This window comes from Diadema setosum, chromosome 10, assembly GCF_964275005.1.
Source record: "Diadema setosum chromosome 10, eeDiaSeto1, whole genome shotgun sequence".
NCBI lineage: Eukaryota > Metazoa > Echinodermata > Echinoidea > Diadematoida > Diadematidae > Diadema > Diadema setosum.
In genome coordinates this window covers 38103293-38117832 of record NC_092694.1, presented here as the reverse complement: position 1 = coordinate 38117832, position 14540 = coordinate 38103293, and the positions used below count along the sequence as shown (strand labels likewise).

At 34.6% G+C, this 14540-nt stretch overlaps 1 protein-coding gene across 1 annotated transcript in view; it reads right to left on the bottom strand.

Annotated features, from left to right (window-relative positions):
* Nucleotides 1-10570: 10570 nt before the first annotated feature.
* The window catches only part of LOC140234202 (probable 3',5'-cyclic phosphodiesterase pde-5), a 116031-nt gene continuing 112061 nt past the window's right edge, over nt 10571-14540 (bottom strand). The window contains exons 25-27 of the mRNA XM_072314269.1: nt 13160-13240; nt 12256-12344; nt 10571-11168 (exon numbers count right to left, since the gene is read on the bottom strand). Of these exons, the coding sequence (XP_072170370.1) occupies nt 10949-11168; nt 12256-12344; nt 13160-13240 (390 nt within the window). The 3' untranslated portion in view covers nt 10571-10948. The remainder of the gene's footprint in view (nt 11169-12255; nt 12345-13159; nt 13241-14540) is intronic.

Below are 14540 nucleotides of genomic sequence, written 5' to 3'. Positions count from 1 at the left end.
CTACTATCGAGGATATAACCAACTGACAGGTGGGCGGAATCAGTTAGTATTTATAATCAGGGAGGTGGGTTTTCCAGCTCTTGGACAGGTATAATCCAGTGGATATTTGACGCCTATATGTAGTAGATGGATCTCAATCAAGAGATTGCTGGATCGAGATTCCAACCTGAGTAAGTTGTGTATTGGTATGTCCATTATTATTATTTTTTTTTTAATCATGGTTACTGCTAAAACACTGGATAATATGTGCTTTTAACGTCCATTATTCAGGGCATAATTATTTCTCGATCTGCAAACCTGTTCGTAATAACATCACCGCCTCTGTGGATATTTGCGTGTGTGACCATCTTATGTTGTGAACCATGTGAGCTATGTGGAACTTTCAAACTTCATATTTTTTTTATTTATTTCATGTCCGATTTTGATCAAACTGCACTCTACACATTCTGATGGTCTGATTTTAACATGGTTTGGAGTATATATCATACTTAACTGCTAATCTCTAGAGCTTTTTGACTTTCCTCTTATAATGATTTCACATCTTGTCGATCGTGTCGATATTATTGTTATCTTTATATTTCGCATCAAAACTCTTTCCCCTCTCTTCAATTTCTCCCATAGCTGTACACCTCTTTTGAATAACCCTCTGGAAGTGTACGATCCCTCGTTGTTTTTGTTTTTGTTTATACTCTGCGGGTGTTTCAGCTTTCTTCTTTCTCATTCATCGCGCTGGTATTTCTCCGCTCTCATTCTTATTCCGTGTCTTCTTCCTGGCCCTCATGTTGGCTGGTTATGGATTATGTTCGGATCCCCCCCCCCCCCCCCAGGTTCGTTCACCCGAAAACGAAAATGTTCGTTATTCCGCAAATTAAATAAGGGTTCTTATTCCGAAGGTTCGTTAATCCGAAAATGAAAGAAGATGCGAATAGTTAGGAATCTTATTTCGTTTTGGGATGAACGAACCTGTGGAATAGGTAACGAATCCTCGGAATAACGAACCGTATTTCATTTTAGGAATAACGAACCGTATTTCATTTTAGGAATAACGAACTTTATTTCATTCTCGGAATAACGAACTTTATTTTATTTTCCGACGTGTTTCAAGATAGCTATAATAAATATCTACATATCTTATTTACGTCGATGTAGGGCAATTTGTTAATAACTAAAGGGGTCTTGCGATATGATCTCTGTACCTTCTCGGTGGCATATACCTCGTAAGTTTGCGTATCTTTTCACGCTCTGCTTCAATAATATTCTCAACTAAAACTTGTTTCCACGGGCCCTTTATACTACCATTTCTTCCACTCCTTGGTATTCCTAGTAGTTTATCATTATACTATACTACCATACATTTTTACGTTGTCATACTCTCATATTTTCTCCCTCTTGTTCTGTCTCTACGTTCTCGATCCTCATCCGCATCCTCTACTCATTATCCGTCGTGCCTAAATCACACTTCCCCCTCTTCCATCTGCCCTCCATGCGTGTTGATATGATACACATGTATTCGCGATTAAAGCTGCTAGAATAACAAGGAAAATATTTGTGGCTATACTTTTGATAACTTATCTTATATAACATATATATATATATATATGTATATATATATATATATATATATATATATATATATATATATATATATATATATATGACCGTGCATCACAAAACGAACAAAAAGTCGCACCCCTTGATTTTACATGAGGTCTCAAAAAAGGTGAAATGGGTCAACCGAGTCAATCTTGAGTTTTCATATTTTCTAAAATAGCTATCCTTCTAGATTATCCTTTAGTTTGGGATCATAACATTAATGAGAAATTGTGTTTTCAGCAGTTTTTCTACAACCAATTCTGGGGGAGAATAGAATGATCAGGTATGTCTTAGAGTCCCCTTTTCCTTTCTTGAAGTCTTTTACACGCTCTTCACTTTCAAGTCTAATAACTTTTGAAAGAATAACTCTACTGCTTTGAAAGTTGGCATTAATCATGGGCAGAATGTGTTAATTGAGCGTGCCAAATTGCACATTAATTTGATAATCCCTTCATTGATGTTGCTTCGGTAGTTTACATCCTGTGTTTTGTCCCTTTCACTGCACAGCTAGCACGGCTTGGTAAAGATTTAAGCGCTTGAATAGACCTTGTACTTCAGGGCCTCTTTTCTCAGTTCACACTTTTCCAGAGTGTGTGCTTTCTTTCTAGTATTTATATAGGTTATCAGGGGAGTCCATTTGAATTGAGTTATACACCATTTTAAAGCTTTATAGAGTCTGCTCTTTAAGAATCTGCCCTCAACTAAAATTCCACATCTGGCGACTTTTTGTTGGTTTTGTGATGCAGGGTCACATATATTCTTTGTTAGGTAACGAGTGAGATATCGTTGGAAAGGTTTTATTTTGCCCTTTCTGATGATGTATACTTACTTTAAATTATTTCAAAATAGCGCTTATATTGCGACCCATCAAAATAGGAACCCAATGGTTTAATAATCTCCTACCCCCTCTTTGTGTGGTGTGTGTGTGTGTATGCGTGTTTCTTCGGTATTCTTTGTTTCCTTGCAATGCATGCCCACACTCCTTTCAACTCTTTGCTTTCACACTCTAATAATACTCGTCCTCTGTGTAGCCTACACTTCCCACACAATTTATACAGGGGCTATAATTTTATTGTACTCTCTCATGCTGCCACCAATACTTTCGCACCTCCCGACTTTCGAAAATCATGCAACTTTTAACATCTTTTCAATGAAACTGCACTCAGTACATACAAAATATTTTAAAGATGCTTTCAAAATTATCTTAAATTATCTTAATCGTTTCTTTGTTTATCAGAATAAATCTCAAACATCTCAAATAGAAAAATGGGAGGTTTTGCAATCTAACTCTTAATATGTACATGTACATAAACATGTATGTGTGTATATATATATATGAAGAGTTTGTTTGCAAAAACCGATGTCCATATTTGCCAAATGGAGATATTTGCGATTAAAGGTCAAGAAAAATAAAGAGAATAATAAGAAAATTTTTGCTTCTTTTGACCATAACTTCAAAAATATACCTTTATATGTAGTGCCCGATATATCATTTAAAAGGTATTATTTTGTACTTTATGACAGAGATCGTACTTCAAAATCTTCAAAAATGGACTTATCGGTTTTTGCAAACAAACCCTTCATATATATGCACATATTTTTATACAATGCGTATTTATGCAGAATGCATGCACATTGAAAATTATTTTTGGCACAAAATATAGCTGTATAATACACACACAAGAAGACCAATACACACTACCTTTATAAGTCTCTATTACATCATTTATTTTGCAATCTCACAAGAAATGTATTGCATCTACTGGAAAGATACACACTCCAGTGCTCGGGGGTAATGATGTGAAAATTCAGCTTCTTATCAACGCACTGATGCATAATCAATTAAAGTATCTTTGTAGGGACAACAATCCATGAAAAAATGGAACAAATATCATCACAAAATACAGAGAAATATGACATGGATGGACATATCTTCAAAATAAGCACATCTTCAGTGACTGAGGATACTCAGCACTTCTTCACAAATTACAAGTTATTGAAGATATTTGTTTCATTTATCTTTGTCATAATAACACATGAAAAATGTCCCTAATGAAATCCTCAGCATATCATCCCGTCAGCTGAGAACCAGGAGGGCGATATAGCGTTTGAAGATTTGAACATTAATATAAATGAAATAATCATGTTTCATGAAACAAAAAGTTTGTCTAATAAAACTGGGTAGATTTATAAGCACTGTTCCAAATAGCGGGTAAAATAGCACACTTGCGGTTTTGATTTTTATTCTTTTACTGTAAATGAAAATAATTTAAGATTGATACCATAATGTAGAGGAGATTGAGCTCTACAATGTGATGCAAATAACTCAATATGCAACTAAATAGCGATACAGCCCTTCTGGTTCTCTGCTGAAGATTCTTTCCCCTCCCCTACCATTATTTTTCTGATTTCTTATTGAAGAAAATGAGCTCTGGGAGAACATGGCACACTGTTGATTTATTTACTTTTTCTGAAGACTTTTTCTGCGTAAATGTATGCATGATTATTTTCTAACCTCAATCATCACAGTACAGTAATTTACAATTGCAACAGCAAATACTTCTACTGAATAAAGAGAAAATTCTTGCCAAAAAAGTTTCATGCATTCATTAAAATAATGTTCTCTTTTTGTGGCCTCATGTCAGAGTTCATTTATCCAGTAATATCAATTTGCACCTGTGTCACATGACAAAAATGACACCCAACATGAAAGGTCAAAGGTCATAACATTTTTACGTTTATATCTTACATATCATTATTGCAGTCAAAGCAGCTATCTTAAGAAAATAAAATACCTGAAGAGTACATGTTATTACGTAACAGTTTGATTATATGAATGTACATCTGAATCATAGCAAACTACAGTTTGCATAAAAATGTTAGCCGTCAAACATCAGCTGTAATATTTCATGCATCACTCGACCAATTGAATACTACTCGATAAAAATGTGCAAGAAATGGTCACAGTGCAATGTTGTGAGGCTGACTAAAAGTCATATGGATAGAGTTTTTAAGGAGGGAGGGGGTCTCACACACAAATCAATAGTTCCAATGTCATCTGGTATGTAAGGCATAGATAGTAGGCCAAAACAAATCATAACAGTATAAAGCAATGTATAATTAGCAGAAAAATTATATTGACAGGTCTCTATGCAAGTCTGAAAATGATTAACACGTTTGGAGAATGAATAAAGGCATGACATAAAGATTTTTGGCCAAAGTGAATATTTCAGAAAGCAGGATCTACTAACATTATGATCTTCTTTTAATAGGGTAACTAAAAAACTAAAAGAAGTTTGAATGATTGGCATTGTGTGTGTGTGTGTGTGTGTTTTAAGAATGAACAAGCATTAAAAAGTACATAAAGAATCAAAGGCCATCAAATTGTAAACATTACACTTGCAGTAACCACTTCCCTGCTTTGCTTCTAACATCATTATGCATTTTCCTCAGTAGAATGAGCCAATCAATTCTCATTACCTCTTGGTAAATGCCCTCACATAAAGTTGATGATATCACTATGTAGTGTTTACTCACATCTACATCAAAAGCACGCAAGATCGGTAAACTCACAAACTTACATGTAAACTTATCTCTTTGCTTGAAATAAAAGATGCCATGGGGAAAAAAATACATCAGTCTCCTGTATAGCTGTAACAGCATTTCCTAGCTGCACAGTTGTGTGAATTCACTTGACCCTGTATGTGTTATTTGTACATAGCTGGTATCTATGTAGCTCCTTATATTTGACTTGAAGAAATAAAACCCAACTTCCCTTTCAGCATACTTTCTATGAGCTATTGACTTTCCAGTCACTCTGGCTGTGCATTTATTTGTGTTTAATTACAAAGAGATGAACCTAGCTACCTCCAAACAATATCCATGAACTATTCACAAGCAATTAATTGCATGTTTTACTTGTTTGGAGTGATAATATGGATAACAAAAGGCTTTTTGCATTTTGTATTATTGTTTTTTTTTAATGTGAGTATGATAACAGTAACAGAGACCTGGCTATATGAATCAAATGCTTAATTGCAGTTTGGTAAACCAACCAAGACACAGACACTACAATATTCTGTGGTTTGGAGTGCATTTTTAACTGTAATTTTAACTATTAATTTTTGGTTTTCCATAAACTAGATTTAAAAAAAATATACTTGTGGACTTGGTTGTTTAAATTTTATTATTTTGGTTACAGAACTATCATAGCCGATAAATCAATGGAATGATTGGCAACACGTTTCAAAAGAGTAATGGCATTTAAAGTGAGGTCTCAAATTGTCATTTTTATTTTTTTCTTCTAATTTTGTGCACATTTAATGAAGTTAATCAGTTCCATCTCATGTTTCTCCACTGCAAGATGTGCAGTAAAATCAAGACATGCCTATTTAATGAAAACAAGATGAATATCTCTCCTGCAAGATTCCTCCAGTAATTGATGAAAAAAGATTTTAAAAAATATCACAAAAAAATGGATTTCGGCACCAGCTTCAAGAACTTTACCTCTGACAAGAATGAAATATTGTAAATCTATTGACTTTTACAAGTTGTGACTTCATGGACACTCACTCCAAAACCATAAAAGTGATGTGATTTTTAGCTAATATCAACAGTTAGGAGTAAATGGAAGTTATCCTTTTGGCCTCTATTCAGTATGCAGGATTGAAGAAAAATGCAAAGTCTGGAAAATGGTATGCATTGTTGTTTGGCAGGAAGAAATTTCAGGACCGAGTATGTAAGACGCAAAGTGAGAAAGTTTTACTTATAAAGCAACTGTGAGAATTAAACATAGAGGAAGTTAGGTAGGGTGCACATCACCAGTTCGACACCCAGGAGTCATACAGCCCACAAGTCATCTAGCCCATGAGCTCCACACTAGGTAAATATGGCCCACAAGTTCGACACAGAAAGCCCCATGATTTGATGTCGAACTCAATTGTTGGCCTTTTTTTTTTTGCTTACTGTCCGACTCATGAGCCTTATTTTCCTAGTGTCAAGCTCATGGGCTGTATGACTCGTGACCTGTATGACTAGTGGACCTTTTTATCAATGTCAAACTCATGGGCCATATGACTTGTGGATGTCAATTTCATGGGATGACCCCACTAGATAGGAAGATAGATGTAGATAGATAAGAGAGATAGGGAAGGAGAGGACACTTATCATTACAATGGATTTTGTGTTAAGGCAGAAATAAGGTAAGACAAGTAAAAAAAAAACATTGATTAAAATGTACCATCCAACTGTTAGCATGCTGCTCTTACCTGTTTTCACCGGCACAGAAGTTCAATCAAACATACTCGGTATTCTTTTTATTTCATTTTGACATTTTCAAACACGTTTGTGTGTGACACCTCTTTATAATTATTACCTCCTGGGTGACGTTAATTCCAATCTGTGGTTCACGATGAATGAATACATCATATTGAATAATATATATATATATATAGAACAGTAATTTGGAAGAGAAATCCGAGGGTTTCTAGACAGAAAAAAAAAATCATTTTTGTTGTTTTAAAATATGGAAACAAGCTGCTGTGCATATCTCTCCAGAAACAAGATAATAATCCACTCGCCAAATATTTTCTGTTGATAAAGAGAGACAGATGTTTTAAACTTTTTCCATCTTTAACATTTTAAATGTGTATAATCATAAAATTTACAATCATAAATTCTCTAAAATATACTCTCCATAAGTTATGTCACATAATTTTTCTTCTGTCCACACATTTTCAATGTTTTTTTTTCACACATCAAGTCTTCAACTTAAAGCTTTTATACACAATCTGATTTATAATCTATGAGGCATTGTCAACAATATTTGAAGAGTTTGTTTGCAAAAACCGTTAAGTCCATATTTGCCAAATGGAGATATTTGCGATTAAAGGTCAAGAAAAATAAAGAGAATAATAAGAAAATTTTTGCTTCTTTTGACCATAACTTCAAAAATATACCTTTATATGTAGTGAACAATATATCATTTAAAAGGTATTATTTTGTACTTTATGACAGAGATCGTACTTCAAAATCTTCAAAAATGGACTTATCGGATTTTGCAAACAAACCCTTCATTTATAGAGAACCATTAAATATGGATACACCTCTTAAAGGCAAGTTTCCTCTCAAAACAATTAAACTGTCTTTGTACAATAAAAAACAAAAAAGCAAAAGAAAGAGGGGAAAACTAAAATCTGGTCATTTTTTCTTTACACTATTTACAACCATGTACAAGGCATTACATGCATTATCAAAACACAGTCTTTTACCAGTAGCAAAGTCTAACAATCTCTTTCTTCACTTTAGCATTATCAAAAGCAGCGACACCATAATACAAGACTTAATACTGTTACTTGCACATGTATTACTCTACAAGAGTCTGCAAATATAAGGTCTGTCTTCTTCTGTATGGTATAGTGTGCCCTTTTGACGCTGTCTTGTGGATAATTTCTCTTCCACCTCTAAGCAGTTAGTATACTCTTCATGTAATGAGGGCTCTTTCACATTAAAAACGACCTTTAATTTCCATCATATAAAAGCCACTGACTAAGAGAAGCTGTCTGAACATTGTAGTATTGCGTCATACACCATTATCATGATTTGTTTCGATATTACTAGATACCACAGAATTTCGATCTTTTTCAGTTCAGTAGCAGTCTGATGATGCTGAATCTAATCTATTTGATTTCCAAGATACACAAAGCTTCCACAGCCTTGAGCACAAGTTATGATGCAAGTCAAAAATTTTAGTGTAGTATCGAAATGAGCACAAAAACTACAAGTGAAAAAAATGCTTCTATTTTTCCTTTCTTGTCTCATACATGCCAAACCGATGTAAACAACGGTGAGATAATTCTATGGCAACAATTTGGTGATATAACAATATATTGCTTTGATAGGTCTACAAGTTGTTTTACTAGTCTCCTCCTTCATCCTGGGCAAACCAATGACGAAACTTCACCATTGTCATCTGCAAGAGGAATATCTGTATTTGTTACTTTCATGCAATTTTTATGCTATCTGTTCTCTTCCGTCACTGCCATTAATTCTCACACACATGCAAAGTTAGCAAAGTATGCAAAGTTAGCACAATCTTGACAACTAATAAAATTGCCATAACAATGGTCATGTTGATAAGTTAAGGTCTGTAGCATGAACCAAAATTCACATCTAAGCAGAGGGCCATAACAATTGCAAAACCATCATGAAATAAACTTGAATCATGAAACCAAATTCATAAGTCATCTGTCTCTAAACAGATGCATTTCAAGTATTGACAAAGTCGAATTTGGCACACTTTTACTACAAAGCAGCTTGCAAAAATGAATGGAGAGTAAAATCAACTCAGCACGGAATGAAACATGAATAAGTTCTGTGAGATGCAGATAAAGACAGAGTTGGTTCATTGCTCAGCTTCATTCAACAAAACAATAAACAGACGTCAAGGTTTGGCTTGTAAGATTTGGCTCTTCTGGAAAAGACATCTAATCGAAACTAGGCATTATTTACAGGCACTCATAAACAAAATTCAGCATTTCAAGAAGTTCTGCAAAAGGTTTCACATTACATAATAAATGTACTCCAAGTGATGTCAGACCAGATAAGATGTCAAAGCTGTGAATGAAATCATGTTTAAACAGCTGAGACTGTGCTCTTTGTGTCATATGCAACACTTCCGACATAGATTCCTTGAAGAATACTCCTTAAAAAAGGTGCACAGTCTTGACACCTGGCACTTCAGGTCATATACACACTCATTCGATTACCCTGAAATAATAATAAAAAAAACTAACAACAACAGCAAAGAAATATAACACCTTCATCAGATGCTGCAGTAGACATGTTTAAAGAATTAAACTTCCAAGGCAACATTTTTGAAATTCTACTCTAATATTGCAAAAGATTATTCACAAAAAAAGTATTAACTTACAGCACTACTTTTGCAAGATTGGAAAAGATCATTCACCCAAAATAATTGCACCGCACAGGTAAAAATTAGAGGAAAGGCATAATTTTACATATAATTAGGTGAACAATGGACTGGTATTTTTCAAAGATATGGGGAGAAAGTCAAGCTTTGGATGCTGGGATATCTCTCATTTGCTGAGAGGATTACCACTGTGCACAATATGTCAGCAGTCTGGTCGCAGCACGGTAAAAAGACAGAAAACTTGATTCACCACACTGCACAGTCTGACAACTACTTCATGAAAATGAAGTTGCACTAATTAAATTATTGGTCCTCTTTTATATTTCACTACAGCTTTACATGTTTGCCATACATACTTTGTATTTGGTTTAATTTGCATTGTTTTTTATGAATTTCAAAAGTTAATTGGTATTTGTGAAATTTACAATAATATTGCCTTCCATGACACAAATACTTTATATTTTGTAATCAAGGTGAGCAATTGCTAATTTGTTTCTTCAAAAGTGATAATACCTCCTTTTCACACTATCAATGTGGTTATAGATCACAAACTCAAACAACTTGCTAAATTTTCTTACAGGTCCCAACTTACAAAATATCATACCTATTGAATGTACAGTACGGCTTATATAGCATGCCAAGTTACTATCTGGGGGAAAAAGGTTTATGGCAAATGAATTATCCTTTAACTCAAGTTATCATTCAGATTACAAACATGTTGCATTTGATGATGCCAGACATTGCTGATATTACTCTTCAAACTTCTGGACAATTCTACTTTACACGGGAGAAGATGAATGATGCAGATGAGAATTTTGTGGGGAACAATAGCCAAAAGGAAGAAAGAAAATCAAGGTCTGCAATGACGTTGTAAAAACACCAGAAACAGAACGGGAAGCATGTGTAAAATAAAAAATCAAATGAATTGATTCAAACGCAATCAGAACTGTTGAAGAAGTTCCACAGACCCCCAAAATATGTTGATACAAAACACATTAAAATTTCAATAACTAAACATTTCAAATAAGACTGGAACATTCAACCCTCTCCTTTCTTAAAAACAACAAACCAACATATTTTTCTATTTCAAATACACATTTAACATTTGGGATGAGGGGAAAAAAAGCAACAAAAATGACCATTATCCACATGGTGAAAACAATTCAGTTGGCAACTATAGAATAAAAAACAACCATAAAATAAATTAAAGTTTCATGTTATCTTTACTCAAGTGCTGAGACTGGCTAGCATGTCAGTTTTAAACTATTTGTTTCACAAATCACTGCAAAACTTACTTCTCTAGTAGCATTCCATTTAGAATCAAGCACTTTAATTCATGTGGATCTCCTGCACACGTCTGCAGAATTGTAAGTAGCTACCCGTTTGTACACATTCGCAAGTAAAGTGTTTGCGACAAGCGACCAATTATTCGTCGTCGCTTTCGACAAACTCCTTTGGCACCTTGCTGACTGTCCGGGTGACGGGCGGGGCTTTAGGGGCTGGGGACTTTTCTTCTTTCTTGGCAGCCTCCTCCTCCTCTTTCTTCTTCTCTGCCTCCTTTCCTTTCTCCTCCTCCGCCTTCTTCTTCTCTTCTTCTTCTGCTTTCTGCTTGGCCACAAGGGCAGACCAGTTCTGTAGATTCTTGCTACAAGGTCAAAGGTTATACATCCAGGAATAAAATGAAAGAAAAACAAACAACAAATATAATCTCATATGATTATATGAGCTAAAAAATATGAGCATGCAACTATGAGAATACAAAATAGCCTTAAAAAATTATAAGGGGATCAGTGTCTCTTAAAAAGAGAGAAAGAGGAAATTTAGTTGCTTTTGGGCTGCATCCTGCAAGGTTAGAAATGTACAGATTTTTGGTATTTTGTTCCGAGTATTAATTCAACGTATGAGACATTAGATTTCATGTGAAAATATTGAACAGGCATAAATCTAGATTGAGCAGACTCCTTTCGCAAACATTGTCCATAATCATGTCAATGTGCAATATACTTAAAAGCAATAAGAGATAAAGTGTTTAAAAAATACATGTTTTGTCAGCTTGGATGACCCTAAATAGAATAAAGAAAAGAAAGAGAGAGAGAGGAGAATAAAGTCTAGTTCTGCTGGTATGAGAATGGTAATATCAAAACACACAGAAATTGCAAAAAAGACAGTCTTATTAAACTGATCAATGCTTCATACAAGATAAAAACATGTGATATGAATTTGGTGCACAGAATGGTAAATCAGAATAAATTGTATATTGATTTTTCTTTTCTTTTTGTCCCTGTCCAGCTCAAGCCAAGGGAGTAAGCACTATTTTCATTTAAAATTCAGCATGTTTTCTGTCATTTTTACAAAATTACCTTTATAATTTTTCATGAAAATATTCAGAGTATTTCAAAAGATGAAAGCTTTAATAATGAAAAATGTATAAACATAAAATGTATAATAATAAAGATATAAGAGGTAAATAAAGATGATAACAACAATGATTATGAACATTACGACATTTATAGTAAAGATACTATGATGATCATAACAGAAATATTATTATGAAAATATTATGATTACAAGAAATTAATTGCCAGAAATAAAACTACTAATCATAATATACATAAACAATCATTATGAATAAGTAAAAATACTACTACAATGTAGCAATAATGATAATCAGTGTCATCAATATTTCTTTTTGTTCTCCTATAATTATTATTATCAAAAATTTTTATACTTACGCAGCCCCTTCATACATGGGCTTGGCTGAAGGAACAAGCTGCGCCAAAAGGTCGTAGCAGGGTAGGCAAATACCAACGATGAAAGACACCTGAGAGACAAAAAGACATAAGTACAAAACGTCAATCATCCTTCATACCTCAGTCACATGGAATCTTGTGACCGGATAAACAGACCACCATGTCATGCTGAATTTCAGCCCTAGTGCTCCTTGTGTATAGAGTGGTATATATTTGCATGTTAAGTCATACATTAGCATAAATATTTGTGCAAGTAACAGTTGTTATGGGTATGCATGCACATGTGGAATACCATACTTTGTGTTACATTAAACCTTTGTATTAGAGAAGCCTGCGCGCGATGTGCATGGGAGATGCAAGATGGACATGAAGGTGATCGTTGTGATGGTGGATTGCCAGGGATCGTTTTCCAGAATAAACAACAAATTTCATATCTGGAGATATTTGCATTATGAAGTTTCTGTCTTCTCTTGTGTGAAGAGGGACCCGTAACAGTTGGGGGCTTGTCCGGGAACCGTAACACAGTACGTTTGTTTGCATGAATAAGTAGGCATGTGTTCGTAGACATATTAAATATTTGTTGTAAATGCACGTAACAATGCCCTCAGCTGGTGCAGAGAGCTTACGGCATTTACATAAAACCACACATCATAATAAAATGTATCATTAATTTACATATATGTAAATTTACATGCATATAATTGTCATGCACTCATGTTATGAATCGCTGTTTCTTTTGACATGCTCATAGTTGCCTATCAGCTGTATAAAAAGAATGGCTGACATAACAATATACACATTGATTTGTAGCATGCAATTGTAAAAAACTTTCATTATCTCTCCTGTTCTTCTCTCTCAAAAAAAAAACCCAGCATAAAGACCTCACCTGATTGGCTGGAAGTTCATGAGCCCTCTCTCTGTCCATCATTGGAATTGGCTGCTTGCCTGCTGCCTTCTCCTCATCACCCTATCACAATGCATGACACATACATCCATCAAGTTACAATTAGATGGGGTCATCCCACACAACCATCATGAAGAGCTTGCTTCTAAAAGGTGCTAAAATCTATTGAAAAGTGATGGATTTAGCGCCTTTTGGAAGCAAGCTCTTTAAATATAGCTTGGAAAGTGCATTGAGTGGGGAAGGTTCCATTTCTAGATGTGTCTATGCTGTAGTTTTTGATTTGGTATTGTAAAGGACCATTGGGAGTCTAAATGGGTGCATGTCACGAAACTGACACCCATGAGTCATACACCGTACAGCCCACAAGTCCAACAGCCCACAAGTTTGACAGATACAACATGGGATTTAATGTGTCGGTCTCGTGGGTCTTGTTTAAGCACTTAGTGTTGAACTTGATCATGGGCTGTATGACTCGTGAGCTGTATGACTCGTGGGTGTTGGTCTTGCGATGTGCACCCATTTAGACTCCCACTGGTCCTTTACAATACCAAATAAAAAAACAAGCAAACAAACAGACCAAAACTATACCGTGGACACATCTAGAGGTGGAACCTTTCCAACTAAATGCACTTTCCAAGCAATATGGGTAATGCTACAGTACCCCCCCCCCCCAATTAAATATAACATTAATATTTCAGCAATGCATTTTCTAGCAATTGGCATGTAACTTCTGTGACACTAATCACATAGTAATTCAAAACAGCAATTAAATTCTTTGTTTGTTTGTGTTTTTTTTTTTGGGAGGGGGGGGGCAAGGAATATCTACGTTGCAATTTTGTCATCAGTAGCTTTAAATGTTCTTGTCTCAAAACAATTTCTCTCAATGAGGTGGTTTGAAGCAAAATTTTTAGTGTATGTCTTATCTTAGACTTGTTATCATTAACAGAAAAACAAACTCTGGATGAATTTTTGTTGCTTTCACAACTGAACTAATATTCTTTCACAAACCTTGTTTGAACAAAAAATGAGGGGAAACTGGTAAATGATATGATCCCACATAAATTCATTTTTTTAATGAAAATTACACATTCCATCAACATAATACTGACATATGTTAAAGGTAGCAATTATTCTCCCTGCTTTCTGAAAGCAGTTAGTCAAGTGCTCTTACATTATGCTAGAAAAGAGATTCTTTCTTTGTGGAATTCCCTCTATATTTTCTTTATATTGTTGTCCACACATATCATAACCTCTAGTAGTCTCCTCATCAAGCGGTTCCAACAACAAAATTTTAAAAATTCATAACTTTTGGATCGATTGTCCGATTTTCCTCAAACTTTCACTGATGTGTTCGACTAATGTT